The sequence below is a fragment of the Theobroma cacao genome, chromosome 4 (assembly GCF_053813885.1).
Source record: "Theobroma cacao isolate CCN51 chromosome 4, ASM5381388v1, whole genome shotgun sequence".
NCBI lineage: Eukaryota > Viridiplantae > Streptophyta > Magnoliopsida > Malvales > Malvaceae > Theobroma > Theobroma cacao.
This window is the reverse complement of record NC_142642.1, coordinates 35,479,724-35,497,915: the sequence shown is the minus strand read 5'-3', so window position 1 is coordinate 35,497,915 and position 18,192 is coordinate 35,479,724. Positions and strand designations below refer to the sequence as shown.

The window sequence follows — 18,192 nt, the reverse complement described above, 5'->3', positions numbered from 1 at the left end:
AAACAAAATCATATAAATCAAAATCAGTTAATTCTAATTGATGCTTAATCACAATATATATTTTCCATAAACAGACCATTGACTTTCAAGTTTCCCTCCAAAACCCTTTGGCAGTTTTTTTTTTCCTTTAAAAGAACTTTTTCTAGTTACAATGTAAATACCAACATTGTTCATTCTTCTCCTCTCCTCCATTCAACTCCATTTTAGCCCTTCTTTTCCCTTTCTCTTTTCTTCATTGTTATTATTTTTTTTTGCATGCTTGTTGACATTCTTGATGATGCCATTCCTTCATTGCTGTTACTGTTTATTCATTGCTCTCTTCCTGAGTTTTCAACAAGGATCGGCAGAGGGAAGATGCAAAAAATTGTTAGTTGATCAGTCAGGGCATGGCAACTTTTCCACCATTCAATCAGCTATAAACCACGTTCCACCCAATAACAGAAACTGGTTTTGTATCCATATCAAAGCCGGCACATACAGGTAAAATGTTTATGGAAAAATAACTTTCAAGGATTTCATTTCTACAAAGCCGATCGATACATACTTTTGCATGTATGTTAATGACAGAAACACTGTATGCCTATATAGGGAGAAGGTGAAGATTCCCTATGATAAGCCATTTATAATTCTTAAAGGAGCTGGAAAGAGATCAACGTCGGTTATTTGGGATGATCATCAATCACTTCTACAAAGCCCTACTTTCTCATCTTTAGCTGATAATATTGTTGTCGAATCCATGAGCTTCGTGGTAGAAATCACTCCTCTTCTACTTGATGATTCCTGAAAGGTTTTATATTCATTGTCATATATAGTGATATCATCAAAGGTCAATCTTCTGAAGTTTTTCCTTGTAACGATATGAACGAACAGAATTCATACAACAGTCCGAATAGCAAAAATCCTAGGGTACCGGCGGTTGCTGCAATGGTTTCCGGTGACAAGTCTTTCTTCTATAAATGTGGCTTCTTGAGTTTGCAAGATACTTTGTGGGATGATCAAGGCCGGCATTACTTCAAGCGTTGCACCATTGAAGGTGCTGTTGATTTCATCTTTGGTAGTGGCCAATCTATCTATGAGGTAATTTAAACTTAATTAATTTGGTGATTATATAATAAGGATGATATATGAAGGAACATGAGATTATTCTTAAATTTGTTTATCATTACTATCTGTAGGATTCTGCTATACATTTTCTCGGAGGAGAGTTAGAGCCAGGTCTTCCAGGTTTTATCACAGCACAAGGAAGAACAAACCCAAATGATGCAAACGGCTTTGTTTTCAAGAACTGCAATGTTTATGGCAGTGGTACAACTTTCCTGGGGAGGCCGTGGAGAGGTTATTCCAGGGTGTTATTCTATAACTGCAAATTTTCAGACATTATACAGCCTGGTGGTTGGGAAGCTTGGTCTTTTACCGGCCATGAGTAAGTTTCTTTTAGATATACTCAATCAGTAAACTCATATAATTGATTGATTTTAATGGGTTTTGCTTAGGAACCAATTAACTTTTGCGGAGTATGGTAACCATGGACCTGGATCTGACACTTCCAAGCGGGTGAGCTGGGAAAAGAAGTTGAGCGTTGAAGCTGTGGAGCAGTTGACAAGCATGACATTCATCGACTCTGAAGGGTGGCTTCAGAGTCAGCCTGTTTAGATATGATAGGTTCACCTGCTGGTCCGAAATTTCAAATTCTAGTTTTCTTCTCATGACAACTGTTGTTTTCCTTTGTCATATGAAGCTCTATAGACACTATAGTTTCTTCAAACTTTTCACTTTTAATATAGCCAAAAGCTGGATTCTTTTATCTTCAATTGAATTGTCATAATATTAGGAGGGCACATGATCATAAGCAACACCTTAAATCCACATACATTGTTCAGCCTAGTGTTGGCCAATTGAAGCATTTCTTTTCGAACTGTCACAACATGCTGTTGACTAAGAGTACTTCAAGGCTAATGTTCCAGCTCTCTATTAATTTAAAACTTTCGTCAGTGTACATGAAAGCAAAATTTATAATTCTTTTTTCTATGCAAAAGGTTAGATTATTATTGTTTCTTTATTTCGGTGGTTGAAATAAATGAACAAAAAATAGAAGCTTCTTTGATTCAGATGAGAAAAATTGACACTTTAAGTTTCTTCCAAGTTTCTTCAAGTCTTCAGAACTCCTTATATTATGCATTGGTGCTCAATGAGGCATCTCTTGGGCATGCATAGCAAGCCAGTCCAGTACCCCACCAATAGCCTGCTGCCTGACTGCTTTGCTTCCAATTGTCCAAAAATTTTAATAGCACAACCATAGAGCTAAGAAATGGCAACACTGGGACCAGCACGCTACTCACAACACATCTGATTAAACTCATTACTTCATGATCCTTGAGGTATTCTAAACCTGTTACTCCCAGAAAGTGAAGCGGCCAGTGTTTTAGAATTTGACGTTGACAATTTATTTAATATTATGTGTCGGAACACTCAGATAAAATTTAGTGTTTTTGAAGTCATCCAGAAGAGGGTTGTATCCATCTTTTGTTCTTGTCTTGGAAGGCAAGCCAAACTCTTCCATGAATGAAGATGTGTCGAGCTACAAAGATAGCAAAGGGGAAACATGTGACTGACAGTAAATTTGTTAAAAAGTAAAACTTTTCTGAAATGCAAGGACTAAGATCCCGGAAATTTTAGAAATGCAACAATTTTAGGGATTTCCCTGGAAATGTTAGAAATGCAAGGACTAAAATCCTCTTCTGGAATAAGAAGAGGTAGATCTAACCAACAACAGTGCTGTTAACAATTTTATTATATGTAGAGTTATTACACTGCATGTTCATCAAAGTAGTTAGACTAACACATTGCTATTAATAATTTTTTTCTCTGGTGCAAATTGGAATTGTGAGAATGCATTTTTCGCCACCTCTAACACAGATATCGTGAAGTTTAGGACTACCGAGTCTGACCAACTAGACTTGCTATGTTTGTAATTGTTTCTGCAAAGTGTAGGCTGATCACTAAATGCCTGATTCTGTTTTAGAAATATACCCTTCCATGGTTTTGAAATTTGACAATAAGCCAGCCAGTCAGCCACTATTAATAGTTTTTCTCCTAAATTACTCTCTTTTTTATTAGAAACAGAAATCCGACATCATAACAGAAGTGAACTTACAGTGATAGTGCGCCTCTTCTTCCCCTGAGTGGATGATTTATCTTTTTGCAGTTTCAGCCATCCAGAGCAGTAATGATCAATGCGTTCCAAAAGCCAAAAGTCAGTAGCAAAGAAGATATCAGCCTCACCCTGTGCAAGAAAGAATCAAGCAAAAATCTTGAGTATGTAGATAGGTTTGAAATCTGATAATTAAAGAGAACAAAACTATACTGCAAGATTTATCAACTTGTATTATTGTATTATTTGCATCATGGTGCTACACATTCATAGACTGAAGATGAATGTAAGCTTGGCCTTCATATCTCAGGTCTTCTAGAATTTGTCACTTGGAAAATGGGAAAGGTTGTTGACACTTAATTAAAGTTGAAGGGCTTTACAAAGAATTGATCCACATAATATTAGATTCAGCATCTTAGGAGATATAGTTATTAAATGATTTCCATAGTACATTAATAATAGTGATGAAATCCTCTGTTTTCTGCCTATCTTTCTGGTCACTTTTTCATAGTTGTAGAGCTTTATCCCGTTAGAAAAAACCACCACTATTCGAAGACAGTACTTATTTACTTATGATGTCATTTACATAATCTCATCTAAACAAGAGATTGCCAAAAGTCAAAAGGAAACAAAAATAAAGCACCTTTGCATCCAGATAATTGCTGTAATCTGAGCTGTAGCCATCTTTCTGCAGAACAAAAGGTCAATGAGGTTAGACTTAAAAGCCAAAATGGAGTCAAATGTCAATCTTCATTGACAAGCTTTTTGTCCGCTTTTCCCTGGAAACTAAAAAATTGACTTTGGTGACCATAAAAATATCTAACTAGGCTTCTAATCATTCTCTCTCTGTTCAAAATTGGTGACCCTGATATTTGAGCAATTGCGTAATGGATCTCAGGCATGTCTAGACAAAAAAATTTAGCATTAGATGGATTATGGCTGTTTGCCAATTATATTGGCTTTACTGAACAACAACAATTACCAACAGTAAACTTTATATTCTCCTTGACCAAGTTATGCTCTTAGAAATGTTACAGCTTAACTACAATCAGCAGCCGAATAAGCAACGATGAGAGGAAAATTCAAATTTAACAAACTTAGGTCAACTTCTTCCTATTGCAATTTTCTCCATATCAAATCAATTAATCAATGCAGTTTTGAAGAGACATGGAAGTTGTTGAATTTAGAATTTGTTGTAATTAAAAAATTAGGAACTCCATACAAAACAAATGTCTATTTTTGTTCATTCGCCATGTAAATTAAGTAAACAAATTTAGTTAGCTATAGAAGCATAAAGTCATCTTCATTGATGAAAAGTTCCCTGTCCTAGGACAGCTTTAGGCACAAGGGTATGAAAATCAATCTTAAAATTAAGTTCTGGATACTATGGATTCAAATAATATCTCAATCTTATAGCAGAATATACTCTAGCCACACAACCACCGCTTCTGCCTGTTTTAAGACCTATGGATGTTACTCTTCAAAGTGTCTTTTAGGCAATAGGGTATGCAGGAGGCTATCAGCAATAATCAGCACTCATTAGACACCCTCTGTGAGATGGTGAGATTACCATAGTATCAGATTTTGTCAAGCACTTACAAATCTTCATTTATTTTCTTACCAACCAGGGTATGACACAGTTTCAAATACCTAAGCACAACTTTCAATGATGGAACTCCTGGCCAATAAAAGAGGTTAGCTTGATGTAGATCTTAACACCCCTGTTTTATCTACTATAAACAAAAAGAGGAGGGTTAGTTCTAGACAAGACAAGAATCCTAGTTGAAGGCATATGTATGAGCACAGAGAAATTTTGAAAATTTATGTGCAACATGGACACATGAAGAGGCAAAAAGTATTTGCAGCAAATTCACATAAACTTATAGTAGAGCAGCAATGTTCATCTTAAATGAGCATTTAATACTATGGAACAAAGAATAAAGATAATGAGAAAAACATAAGTCAACAGCGTAAATGATAAAAAACTACCTTGGTTGAAACCAGTGGAGCTCTTTCACCGGGTATCTTCACATCAGGTAGGTAACTGAAGTCTGAAGCAATCAATGACATTTTTGGTAATGCTGCATGTAAAACCTCTAGCAGTTTCTGCATATGTCAAAAGGGATATTGTTGCAAAAGGGTAGTTTGAACTTTGAGCAACAGAAATCACTTCTTTTAACGGTTACTTACCATGCAACCAGTTGGAAGCCAACATCTTCGAGGTTTTGGAAACAATTTAGACCATGCTTTTGAAACAGCACTGCTTTGATTGGTATTGCTTTTATCTAGTTCCAGAATTTCAAGACAACATTTAATTAATGGGTCTTGTAAAGGTTTATATAGTTCTGATAGTCCTTCCCTAGAAAAGGAACCAGGGTCAGCAGAGATCATTCAACATAATGAAAAGATATTAATTCTTTGCAATGACCAGCTAGCACAATCACATTATGTAAAAGCTCAGGAAATAATTTTAACCAATTAGTGAACAGTATTTATACATTAATGGTTTATTGGAAATTGAAATGAGTAGCTTTGTTAAAAGATATGTTCCTTGACCATAGAGCTGAATATAAGTAGGCCAAGAGGAAGTTCTTTGAGGAAAGTAGGATGTTCAACAGAAGAAACTCCAACTTTTGAATTTGGACAATATACATTGATGTGTGAATAAACTGTTGGTGTATTTTCAAAATCAAAACTTATGTCACATAATGAAAAGCTATCTTAGCACAAAAGTTATGTCACATAAAGTGACATAGTGTGATTATTGGATTGTAGGTAGGTTTTTCATGTGAATGATTACGTTTCTTAGTAAAATGACATGTTGTAGAAACACCTCTGAATCCAAAATTTATGAGACAAATTAAAAAAACACAACTCAAAAGTTTGAATATGAAAAGTTATCATTTCAAATTATAGCTCAAAGATTATGTTTTATGAAATTAATGGTTGTCCTTTCATAAGATGATTACTGTAACAATACCTTTGTCCAAAGGTTGTCTTGCAAAATGTAAAAATGTCTTAGACAAAATAGTGCCATGATGAAAGGGTTGTATCTTTAAAAAAAGAGATACTTGCAAGCTTATATAAAGGATCTGTTGCCAACCATTTTGACACATCAAAACAAAAATAAAATAAAAATAAAAAAATTAAAAGCAAAAAAAGTGTTTTTTTTTTTAAATTAACATAAACATTTAAATTTTCATCAACTACAAAAACGTTCAAATTCCTTATAATCTACTTGCAATGGAAAATAAACTCTAAGATCAAATAACTTTCCAAACCCTCGAGTGTATCTAGTAGTCTACTTTTGTAAAGTGCAAGATAAAGTTAAATGTTAGGTTCATTGTATCCCTAAAACTATTTCAATTATTCCCCTTTGCATACCGAGTGATGAAGGCGAAATAAGTCTTAACGATAGCGTCTATTGAGAAACTCGTCTTGAAGTCAATTTTGCCGATTCTTTGAATTCCATTTAAACCCTATTTGTACCAACAATTTTAAGATATACATGGTGTTGGAATTCAAAATGGCTTCATTTAAAGAGATGGCTACTAACATTGTCAAGTTAGATCGCTTTGAAGGAGGAAACTTTATTTGATGACAGAAAAAGATGCACTTCCTCCCTACAATTCTCAATGTTGCTTATGTTCTAGATACACCAAAACCAGATGAAGAAGGTGATAAAGAATCTGTAAATGAAACTCGTTTGAGGCAAAAATGGGATAATGATGACTACATATACATGCGACACATTCTTAATAGAATGTTGAATGCATTGTTTGATGCATACCAGAATGAAGCTATTGCAAAACAATTTTTGGACAAATTGGAAGCAAAGATACATTGTCAAAGATGCAAGTAGCAAAAAATTTCTAGTTAGTCGTTTCAATAACTACAAAGTGGTCGATAATCGTTCTGTTATAGAGCAATTACATGAGCTTAAATGCATTCTAAATAGCTTTTAGAATATAGTCTTAAAATGGATGAAGCTATTGTGGTATCTTCTATAATTGATAAGGTTCCCTTCTCATGGAGAGATACTAAAAAAACTCTCAAACATAAAATAGAAAAAATGTCTCTCGAGGACCTTAATAATCATCTTTGAATAGAAGAAAGTTATTGTAAACAAGAAGTCAAAGATTTTAATGAAAAGAATCTTGAGTCTTCAAAGGTTCATGTAATGGAACACAAACTATCAAACATATCGGTCTCACGTAACAAAATAAAACATTTCGTAGGTATGAATGACGTAAGTCATAAGATCAAAATGAACAAAACGAGGACTTTTTTTCATTGTAACAAACTTGGACGTTTCAAGGCGGAATATAAACTTTTGAATAACAAGACAAAAGGTGTGAACAATAAGTAGTTTGTGGCTATGGTTTCCAAGATCAATTTTCTCTAAGATGATGGAGCATGGTGGATTGACGTTAGTGCAACTAAACATGTATGTAACGATAAGAGTTTCTTCAAGACTTTACAAATAGTTACTGATGGAACCGTGCTATACATGATTAAATTATGTACCATACTGTACAAGAGTTTCCTCCACTACACAAATGAAAAGAAAAGGTAACATGGAACTTATGTTTACTTCTAGAAAAATACTTGTACTAAACGTCTATGTTGTACTAGAAGTTAGAAAGAATGGTGTGTCGGGTGGTTTGTTGAATAAATATGGTTTTAAATTAGTATTTAAAGCAAATAAGTTCATACAAAAGGTGAACAATATGTGAAATGGATACTTATGTGAAAATATATTCAAGCTTAATATTAATAAAACTGTTACTAGTTCTACTTATTAATACCTCATTTAACGTTTATGATAGTAAAGCAACATTGTCTAATTTAAGGCATAATGAATTAGGTCATGTTTATTATAAAAGAATGCATGATATGACTAAATTAGAATTGATACCTAATATTAATAGAAATAATTATATGTGTAAGATATGCATGGTTACTAAAATCACAAGAAGCTCATTTCCTAAGGTAAAAGACACTCCGAATTACTTGCATTAATACATTCCGATGTTTGTGATATGTCTAGTACTCCATCTATTGGTGAAAAGAAATACTTCAAAACATTTATAGATGACTTCTCTAAATATTACTATGTTTACTTATTACATGCTAACGATGAAGTAATGGAGAAATTTAAAATTTATAAAAATGAAATTGAATTGTATTGTGGATTACTTATCAAATGTTTACAAAGTGATAAAGGAAGTGAATATTATGAACCCAAGTATTTCGAGTCCACTGGTATTATTCATGAGATTACTGTTTTGTACACACCAAAACAAAATGGTGTAGTGGAACGTAAGAATCGAGTGCTTACGAAAATGGTCAATGTTTTGCATTCTACTTCGGGTTTTAGGAAAAGAATTTTAGGACGAAGCCTAATTAATGGCTTGCCTTATTAGGACGAAGCCTTATCAAATGTTTTCAAAGTAATAGAGGAGGTGAATATTATGAACCAAGTGTTTTGAGTCCACTGGTATTATTCATGAGATTACCGCTTTGTACGCACCAAAACAAAATGGTGTAATGGAACGTAAGAATCGAGTTCTTACGAAAATGGTCAATGTTTTGCATTCTACTTCGGGTTTGGGAAAAGGATTTTAGGACAAAGCCTTATAAATGGCTTGCCCTATACTAAATAGAATCTCAAACAAAAGGAGTAAAACTACTCCTTATAAGCTATGGAAAGAAAGAAAGCCAAAACTTAATTATTTAAATGATTGAGGATGTCGAGCCATCGTTTCATGTATATTTATAAGATATGTTGAACATAGTAAAACATATCGTTTCATGGTGATAGAATCCAATGATTCATATTCCAATGACAGTCATAGAATCAAGGGATGATATCTTCGATGAAACAAGGTTCAATTCAATTCCAAAACTCAAAGGACTAGTAATAAAAAGTGAAACTTTTGAAAAATGGTGCGAAAACTATTGAGCTTCAAATAAGTAAATGAATTAGAAAAGCAAAGATGTATGAATCCGATTTTTTCATGTACTTAGTAAACGGTACAAGAGAATAAACATGTAAATACTTATCTTACTGTTTTAATGTAGAAGGAGAAGGTGATCCTCAAACTTATAAAGAGGCAATGAAGTCTCGAGATGTTTCATTTTGAAGAGAAGCAATAGAAGATGAGATAGACTCGATAATAGGAAACAAAACTTGAAAGTTGGTAGACCTTCTACCAGGTTCCAAGCCAATAGACTACAAATGGATTTTCAAAAAAAAAAAACAAAGAACAAAAGTTGATGAAACCGTAGATAAGTTTAAAGCAAGGTTAGTGGCAAAGGGCTTTAAACAAAAGGAAGGTATTGATTATTTTGATACATATGCAACGGTAGCAAGAATAGCTACAATTGAAGTGCTTATAGAACTTGCATCTATACATAAAATAGTAATTCACCAAATGGATGTTGAAACTGCATTTCTAAATAATGAATTAGATGAAGAGATGTATATGGAACAACTTGAAGGGTTTGTCTTTCCTGATCAAGAAAGGCAAGTTTGTAAGCTTGTAAAGTCCTTGTATAGATTAAAACAAGCGCTTAAATAATGACATCAAAAGTTTGATGAAGTTGTGGTAACTAACAACTACAAGATCAATCAATCTGGCAAATGTGTCTATAGTAAGTTCCATAACGGTAAAAATGTCATCATTTATCTATATATGGATGATATATTAATCTTTGGTACTGATTTGGAACAAGTAGAGGACACAAAAAGGTTCTGATCAATCAATTTTGACATGAAAAATATGAACATAACGGATGTTACTCTTGGTATTAGAATAATGAGAGACAATAATGACCGAATATTGTCTCTATCTCATTACATTAACAAGATTGTAATGAAATATGGCAAGTCAGATTGTATGCCAATATCTACGCCTTATGATTGTAATCTAAGATTAGTACCCAACAAAGACAAGCCAATAGCACAAAATGAATATGCAAGGGTGATTCGATGTCTAATGTACGCTATAGTGTGTACAAGGCCGGATATTGCTTTTGCGGCTGGGATGCTAAGTCGATTTACAAGTAATCCAAATAAAGAACAGTAGTATGTTATTCATAGAGTTCTAAAGTACTTAAAAGAGTACAATGAATTATGGTATTTGTTATTTAAGTTTTCCTTCGATTTTAAAAAAGTATACAGATGCTAATTGGAACTCAAATAAAATAGATTATACTTCTACAATTGGTTGGGTTTTTACAATTGGTGGGGGTGTTGTTTCGTGGAGTTCTAATAAACGATCTTGTCAAGCAAACTCTACCATGACGATTGAATTTATAACCTTAGCATCTACCACCTAAGAAGCGAAATGGTTGAGAGAGTTACTCTATAAAATTTCATTGAGGCCTAAACCAATGGCACCAATCTTGATACATTGTGATAATGAAGCAACAGTATGAAATTAATAAAATCAAGCACATAATGGAAAAAGTCGATATATTGGACTTCGACATAGCATTGTAAGACAGAATTAGTGATGGTATAGTCACAATAAGTTATGTGAGATCTTATAAAAATTTAGCAAATCTGTTTACCAAAGGTCCGAAGAACTTGATAATAAAGACCTCAAAAGGGATAGGTCTCAAGCTTATCAACTAAACCTCCAATGGTTGGAGCTTACCTCGACACTTGTGGCCAACCTACAAGGCTTGGGTACTGACCATTCTATCACATGTATGATTGCAAGCACTAATTTACATTTTTTATGCCAATGTGTATAGTGCTTAATTCCCATAATGTGTAAGGTAAGACTGACCAAAAGTTATTAATAGACTCATAACATGCATATGTTAAAGTATTATAACTACAAGGTACTTCCGATAAAGGATACCTACGTGAATGGAAGTGTGGCCGCTTCTAGGAGCTAAAGGCTTGACTTTAACAGTACTCATGAATAGATCCAAAACACAAAGCCATAAAACTTGTTAGCAAAACTGGATACAAATTGAATGAGAAAGTTTGTGTGTGTTTAGTAGCTTGACTAGTCAAATGAAGAATCGATGGTTTAATGTTTGGTCAATCGCTCAATTTAAACTAAAACCAATCACACTCACTAAGTGAAGGTTCAAATCTGCGGGATATCCTCATTTATGCACAAGATAAAAAATTGTTGGTATTCAAAAATTTTGAAAATGATGGGGGATTGTTGGTACATTTTCAAAATAAAAAATTATAACACATAATAAAAAACTATCTTAGCTCAAAAGTTACGTAACATAAAGTGACAATGTGACTATTGGCTTGTAGGTAGGTTTTTCACCCAATTCCATTTAAACCCCATTTGCACCAACATAATCTAGTAGGCAATGTCGAAAGTATTACAAACATGCTAAGAGCGCACTGCACACAAGTTATGAGCTATTAAGCTTATTTGAAGTATTTCACCATCACCTCCAAGATGATTAATTTCTCTGCATTTGCATAAGTTGTAGATTAAAAATTAAGATTGAATGACTATTTCACAATGATGCCTCAATGATCAATTTCAATGGATTCCTCATCATTCTATTTTCTAAACAGAAAATAATCAATAAATTTCAATAGGAACTTGATGACTTATTTCACAACATAATATCACTGTTAAGAGGCTTTATCACATGTTGATTTGTCTAGAGTATGTTGTGGCTTTATATATAGGTTGGGCATCTCTACCTACCGCTAATTGTTAAATTGGATGCTTAACATGGTTTTGAGTTGGATAATAAACATGGTATTGGAGTTCAAGTTGTCTGCTGCCCTGTATTTTTTGTCCACATGGTAGCCTGAATGTATTAGTTTATAACTATGGGGCCAAGACGTGAAGGGTAAAAGGTTAAATGGTGCTATGCCACATCAGTTTAGTTTGGGGTTTGCCTCTGTTTCTCTCCTTCTCTCGCTCTTAAAGTCATGCTGTAACATATAATATGTGGAAGCTGTAATTATCTGCAGAGTGCTGAATACCTGTCAAGCTGTTTCTCAACCCATACTTCCATCCATGGGGAAACTTGATTTTCCGAATAGATAAGATCATGCGAAAGATTATCAAGCACCTGTGGAAAAAGCATTAATATAAATATAATTTTGTATGCAGGATGTAAAATGATCCACTAGGACTCTAATAGAAGCTTGTCCAGAAACTATTAAAATTTGTAGGTAAATATCTTTTTCTTTTATTCATGAAAACAGCTTGGTATCAGTGAGCATGACAAGGTTAAGATGTAGGGTCTATTCACATGGCATAGCAGGAATTTGTTACAATCAATTTATAATCAGCTGGTCTAACCATCAGCTCTAAAAGATCATCTTCATAGCAACTAGTCAAAACCTACATTTATAAGTTTATATTGATCACCCTTGGGACAAGTAAAATTAAAGAAGTCCCAAATCCCTGTTATTATCATTTTAACTCTACTCTTAATACTTGACCTAATCATTTATTATTTACATCAATGCAATAAATGTGCAAACTGAACACTTTTAAATTATCTACCCATTGCTCAAGTAGCAAAAACTAGCCACATGGATGTGGTAGGATAGAGTCAAGCTAAAGCATACCTCAAGCATTATTACCCAACATGGTTGTTGCTCCACATCTCCTGTTAAAAATGAAAACTAGTTTAAATTTCTTTATGATTGATAATATAAGACAAGAAACAGCTAAAAAGAGAGGCATACCACTAATGAATCATTTAAGAGAACATGGATGAGATATTATGATACAGATGCCATAAATTTCATTCCCTTCTATGGCTAATGAATCACAGAAACTACAGAATACTGAATTTGTGACAGCTGTTTGGAGAGAGAGAGAGAAAGAAAGCACCAAGGCAGTTGGAACATATGCGAGTATCTCTAATTATTGCTTATTTGAAGCATCTTCTCATTTTTATGAAGTTTTGCTTCACAATGCATGAAGAAGTACACAAATACTACGGGGGCTACCATTAAAACAGAAAAAATAACACATTCATAATGTGTTAAGTATGAACCACAATCATTTGGGTGTTAAAACTTCCCTGTTCATATTAGTTTGTATACAATCCAATTTGAAGCAGTAGAATGGATAAGAAGCAATCCCGTGTCAGAGTTTAGGGTCAGTGATGATGAGTTTCTGGTTAGAAGTAAGAAATAATTGGGTTTGAGATTTTTAAGCTTGCTTTATTTGAACAGATCTCTTATAGAAACCGACTGTATGATGGAAGTTTGCTTCTTTTTATGTAAGTTACAGTAGGTGAGTTGATAGAAGTAATGTAGTTGCTTAAATTTAGTTATCTCTTCTCCAAGCATTGGGTTTCTTAGGCATCTTCTACCTCTCTGTTTTACCCAGCACACTGTAATTTTAAATGCAGATACATGAAAATCAAACGGATCACCCATTTCTACAAACTCAGAGTCTTGAAAGGCTAAAAGAAACATTTGAAAATAACATTGTTCAGAGTCCAGAAACCTAACACAAGCAATCACATGAAGATTAAAAGGATCATTCTTGGCATCACATGCATCTATTAAAATTAACAATTATTAAAATGGAACTGAAATAAGGGCAATACTGAAGGTGCCTACCCCATCCACTTCTGTCAGTAGCATCGCGGTGTTCTACTTTAAATTTTGATAGGTGACCATGAACTTCTCCAACAGTCTGTTTTTGTATCTCTGCTAATGCAGGACTAATTTCCACTGAGCTGCAGAAAACAGAGAACTTCACATGATTGAACACAGTGTTAAAATGATGAAAACAACGATAGCAAGAAATTCATGGATGCAGGCCATCAGCATGTCCAAAATAAATAGAGACAAAGTAATTATTCAATTAGCACAAAATACATCTTACCGAAAAGGCAAATAAATGGCAACATATACAAAAGCTAACGTGGTTAGCTTTTATTAGAAAAATGCACAAAAAATAAGCAATCAGATGCTAAGAAGTTAGGGTTTGTCATGCTAAATAAAGGTATAATTAACATGCGTACGTGTATGTCATACTGTTGTAAACTCTTGGAGGTGCGTTCAACATTATGTAATCCATTATTCCCTTTGCACAAGTTCCAGATCCACCACCAATTTCATATATCTGAGCACACATAACAAGAAGCAGAATCAAGTTTTAAGTTTAATCGATTAAAAAATTAGGTTTATATCCACAAATAAACAATGATCCCCCAAATTTATGGCTGAATCAAAATATCACCATTAGTTACAGAGTTACAAATTGGCAAAAAGATGCATATTTATGTAGATAAACAATTCAAACAGAGTCTACATTTTGTAGGTCTATTTTTTGTAGAAGTCATACAAAAACAAGGTGGTTGTCATGTACTCTACAAAAAAGGATACCAGACATGAATGGCTAATCCTTGGAGTACAACAAGATCAAATATAATTAACAATCCAAAATCTTTTCAAACATAGTTTGATTAATGCAATACCAGATAACCACTGATAAGCACAACAGATATAAAGTGACAAAAACTCATCTTTTTGTTTCAGAATGTAGATTATTTCCCTTATAAAACTATGATACTGCACCTTTGCAAGAACTATTTGTTCACCAGTACCATAATCCTAGCTTGCACATGAATACTAAGGGCCTCTTAAGAAATCATAGCTTCTGAGACTCTGCAAACCATCATTGTGCTTAGGAAACACAAGTAGTTTAGGTTCTATAATATACAAAACACACATAATTAGATAAACATATTAGGATCTTGAAATATGAATTGGTTTCCACAAGTTTGGCGTCTTCTGGCTACTGTCTCAGTTTCTATTTGCCAAATGAAACTGTGAATGAGGGCAGCTCAATGTTTGTACCCAATCATTAACTCAGGAGGATTCAAAGAGAAATTAGAAGCAAACCAAGAGTCCCAAAGCATACAGTCCAAAATTTATACCAGAAATTTACAAGTTCTACTTTTCAACACAAGCAATCCCTTTATCTATGGTAGTAACATGTATACTATCAAGATCACTATAGAAAGTTATCATAATCCATAATTGAGAAATAGTGCTTTTCCCTAAAAATCATACAACAGTTTCTCTAACAAAAATATTTAAATAGGTCAAATAGATTAAAACAAATGGAAGCTCAAAGAATAAAAACCAACAGCTTGTATGTTTTCTGATATAAAGAGACACAGGAAACTCACTTTTAGTGGAACTGAAAGGTTTGCTGTACGCATTATGGCTTCAGCAATTCCTTGGGCATACCATGGCTACAAGGAAGATAAAGCTCACAACATCAACAAATAAAAAAGAAAAAAAATACACCCACACAGCTCCAGCAGTGAAAAAGGAGTTAGCAGTTTTGCCATAAATGAAGCTTAAATTAATAGTTTAATGGCCATGGAGAAGAATAAGAGATCAACAATACGCAAATGGTTATACACAGTCACACGTCCAACAAACGCCCACCTACACACAGACATGCTTGCATTCATGCATACAGAGAGAAAGAGAGAGTAATCAGAAGTAACCATCATATTGCAGGATGCAGAGAAAATCAAATAAAACATAAATCAATGTTTATTTCCTGGCTCATACTCCTATGGCCACCTTAAATTCAAGAATACATGCAAAGAATTCAATGTCTTAACTGCAAAACCATCTCATGTCTGATGTTTATTAGTAAGTCAAACTGCCATTTTAATATGAAGGCACATGTAAATTACATAGCCAAAGGACTGGTCTTCTTGAAGCCAGGGACTAGAAAGAACATCAGTTTCCTTAATATTTTATTTCAATAAAAATCTAATCCATACATGATTGCATCAATTAGAGAACTTTATTGGCATAAAAGCCATAATAAAAAGATATCATATCTCTTCAAGTATTTTTAATCTCAACAGTCTAAAAGAACACAAGAAAAAGTGAAAAGGGCAATATAAAACCCATAAAAATCATATTCTGCATTAACAGGAAAAGTAGCATGAGCAATGTCCAACCACAATACATGCTGTAATACTGAGAAGACTAAGCTTCTTTCTTGAAATAAAAATAAAAGAAATAAATGAATAAGTGGGCCTTTGCTCCAGTGTCAGTAATGTTATGGTTGTTACTGCTAGTGGGTTACCTTAAAAAGCTCCACAGGGGTGAACCATGCAATGCCACTCTGCTTATATATTTTATCCAAGTGTTTCATATAAGCTTTCCTTCCTAAAACATGCCAAAAGTTTGGTGCTAGCATTAGCAATATAGCCTACAATAAAAGAGCATCCACAAATAACTTTTTTAAGGACCACATCTACTTCACTTATAACAGTGATCTATTGTAGTTTGTGCATTTCTTTGTAATGGTGGATTATGAAAAAGTGTATATATATAAATATACATATATAAAAGCACAGCACTTGAAACAAAAAAAAAAGCACAGCATAGATCCTATAAGCATAAATTCGGCGGCCTGTGCAAAGTAATGTAACTAAATCAAGCTAATAAGTGATCAGTATTGAAGTCTTAAAAGCTACTTCAATAAATCATATCCTTTGATGAAAAGCTTTTTTTTTTTTTAATCTGTTGGTGTCTGGTATCTTAACTATCCCCGTCATTATATTCAAAATTCACCAGCAATCCAATGACAAACAACCAAAAAATTACATCTCAAAGGGCTTACAGGCAACAAAATCCCAAAACTTCCAAAAATACCTTCAAGTTGGTTGAACTTTATGCTCCTCTCGAGCATACCAACCGAACCTGACCTCTGTGAGAAGTACCCATGTTTCGGATCGTACAATGCCCTATGTATGAAATCCCTAACCTATCACAATTTAATCAACAAAATTCAACCCATCAACCAAAGTTTCATAAATTACAATCAACGCAATTCAAATGATCAAGCTTTCGACTGCAAGCCAGCACAAAGCAACCAAGTAAAAAGAAAAATCCCATTTAGAGAGTACAATAAACAATGAAATGACAACAAACAAATTTGAATGCAATTAGCACAATGCAATAATACTAACAAAATATCAAAACAAAGTGAAAGAAAAAGAAAAACCCTGGAATTGAAAGTGGAGAGGAAGTGAAAATAACTTACAAGAATGGGTTTCTCTCCAACAATGTGGGTGGAGAAGAGAGCTTGAAATGGTGGAGTAAAGGGCTCATTTGGGGTAACTTGAGAGAAACAAATAAAGAGTTAGAGAAAATGCAAACCTGTAAATTACACTTGAGAGAGAGAGAGAAAGAGAGAACCTTTAAGCTTGTTGAATATGAAAGGAAGAAGCTTTTTGTTTGTGTGGGAACGAGAGAGCATGACTTGAGCCAGGTGGTATTCTTTGTTGAAGAAACTGAAAATTTTAGCTTAGCTTTGCTCTGGGTTTTTGATTGGGGAGTGGGACTCCTTAAACCCTCCGCCCCTTCTCCCTCTTTCTTCTGTTTTTATGATTTTAATAATAAGTAGTGGAAGGAGGCTGTGAGAAGATACAGTCGGCCTGTGATGTCACTAATTGGGCCTAAATGCCTGAGGCTATCTTGGATTGGTCTCACTTGTCTATGCAAACAAAAGTGAAACTTGGGTTCCATTGTTAGGTACTTCTTTAAGGGGCATATTCAGAGGAATTTTACTGTACATGTTCCTTAATAGAGGAAAGTAATAATCACAATAGATATGAAAGTTCAAGATTAGATATTACTTGTCAATGAAGAACAGTACATGTTTCCTTAAATAAGTACTAGTTAGGTTCTGAATTACATTATTGAGTTGGAGTTTCTCAAGCTAACAAATCAAGGAATTTCAAAGAATCATAATGGAGGCAACCTCAACCTTCTACTATGTGAACATCTAATGTTTGTGTGGATGAAGACATCTAGAAGTCTTACTGAAACCATGGCATTTGTCAATTATTATCCATGTATTATATGAGAGAAGAAATAGGGATGGGCTACAAGAAATTAGCTGTACCAACAAAGAAAGGAAAAAGAAAGAATTGGGTTTTTCTAGCAGGACAAACGTCCTTGGTTTATTTGACATTGTTTGAAGAAAAAATGTATGGTACTTGAATACTGCTCAATGATAATGAAATACCAA

At 33.9% G+C, this 18,192-nt stretch overlaps 2 protein-coding genes across 4 annotated transcripts; one reads left to right on the top strand and one right to left on the bottom strand.

Moving 5' to 3' along the window:
* Positions 1 to 157: 157 nt before the first annotated feature.
* On the top strand, positions 158 to 1,877 carry LOC18602736 (Pectin lyase-like superfamily protein). 2 transcript variants are annotated; one of them, XM_088806032.1, is made up of 5 exons: positions 158 to 480; positions 589 to 745; positions 871 to 1,077; positions 1,176 to 1,423; positions 1,494 to 1,877. In XM_088806032.1, exons 1-5 carry the CDS (start codon positions 275 to 277, stop codon positions 1,651 to 1,653), a joined length of 978 nt encoding a protein of 325 aa, XP_088662158.1. In that variant the 5' UTR covers positions 158 to 274; the 3' UTR covers positions 1,654 to 1,877. The 2 variants fall into 2 exon arrangements, with proteins under 2 accessions (XP_088662158.1, XP_007034381.3); XM_007034319.3 differs by having other exon boundaries at positions 589 to 748.
* A 201-nt stretch (positions 1,878 to 2,078) lies between these two features.
* On the bottom strand, positions 2,079 to 17,556 carry LOC18602735 (NADH dehydrogenase ubiquinone complex I, assembly factor-like protein (DUF185)). Of its 2 annotated transcripts, XM_018120387.2 has the most exons (14): positions 17,358 to 17,556; positions 17,203 to 17,279; positions 16,812 to 16,923; positions 16,240 to 16,322; positions 15,317 to 15,382; positions 14,144 to 14,244; positions 13,737 to 13,855; positions 12,729 to 12,769; positions 12,135 to 12,223; positions 5,342 to 5,510; positions 5,141 to 5,257; positions 3,795 to 3,839; positions 3,155 to 3,283; positions 2,079 to 2,578 (listed from the first exon to the last, which is right to left on the bottom strand). In XM_018120387.2, exons 1-14 carry the CDS (start codon positions 17,416 to 17,418, stop codon positions 2,444 to 2,446), a joined length of 1,344 nt encoding a protein of 447 aa, XP_017975876.2. In that variant the 5' UTR covers positions 17,419 to 17,556; the 3' UTR covers positions 2,079 to 2,443. The 2 variants fall into 2 exon arrangements, with proteins under 2 accessions (XP_017975876.2, XP_007034380.3); XM_007034318.3 differs by lacking the exons at positions 16,240 to 16,322; positions 16,812 to 16,923.
* Between the last annotated feature and the right edge of the window lie 636 nt (positions 17,557 to 18,192).

Excerpts from the sequence above, each read along its gene's own strand:
- LOC18602736 (XM_007034319.3), top strand. The coding sequence starts at position 275 with ATGATGCCATTCCTTCATTGCTGTTACTGTTTATTCATTGCTCTCTTC. Across the intron at positions 481-588 it reads ATCAAAGCCGGCACATACAG|GGAGAAGGTGAAGATTCCCT; the intron begins GTAAAATGTTTA and ends ATGCCTATATAG. Across the intron at positions 1,424-1,493 it reads TGGTCTTTTACCGGCCATGA|GAACCAATTAACTTTTGCGG; the intron begins GTAAGTTTCTTT and ends GGTTTTGCTTAG.
- LOC18602735 (XM_018120387.2), bottom strand. The coding sequence starts at position 17,418 with ATGCTCTCTCGTTCCCACACAAACAAAAAGCTTCTTCCTTTCATATTC. Across the intron at positions 15,383-16,239 it reads CCCCTGTGGAGCTTTTTAAG|CCATGGTATGCCCAAGGAAT; the intron begins GTAACCCACTAG and ends TCTTCCTTGTAG. Across the intron at positions 12,770-13,736 it reads TACTGACAGAAGTGGATGGG|GAGATGTGGAGCAACAACCA; the intron begins GTAGGCACCTTC and ends CATTTTTAACAG.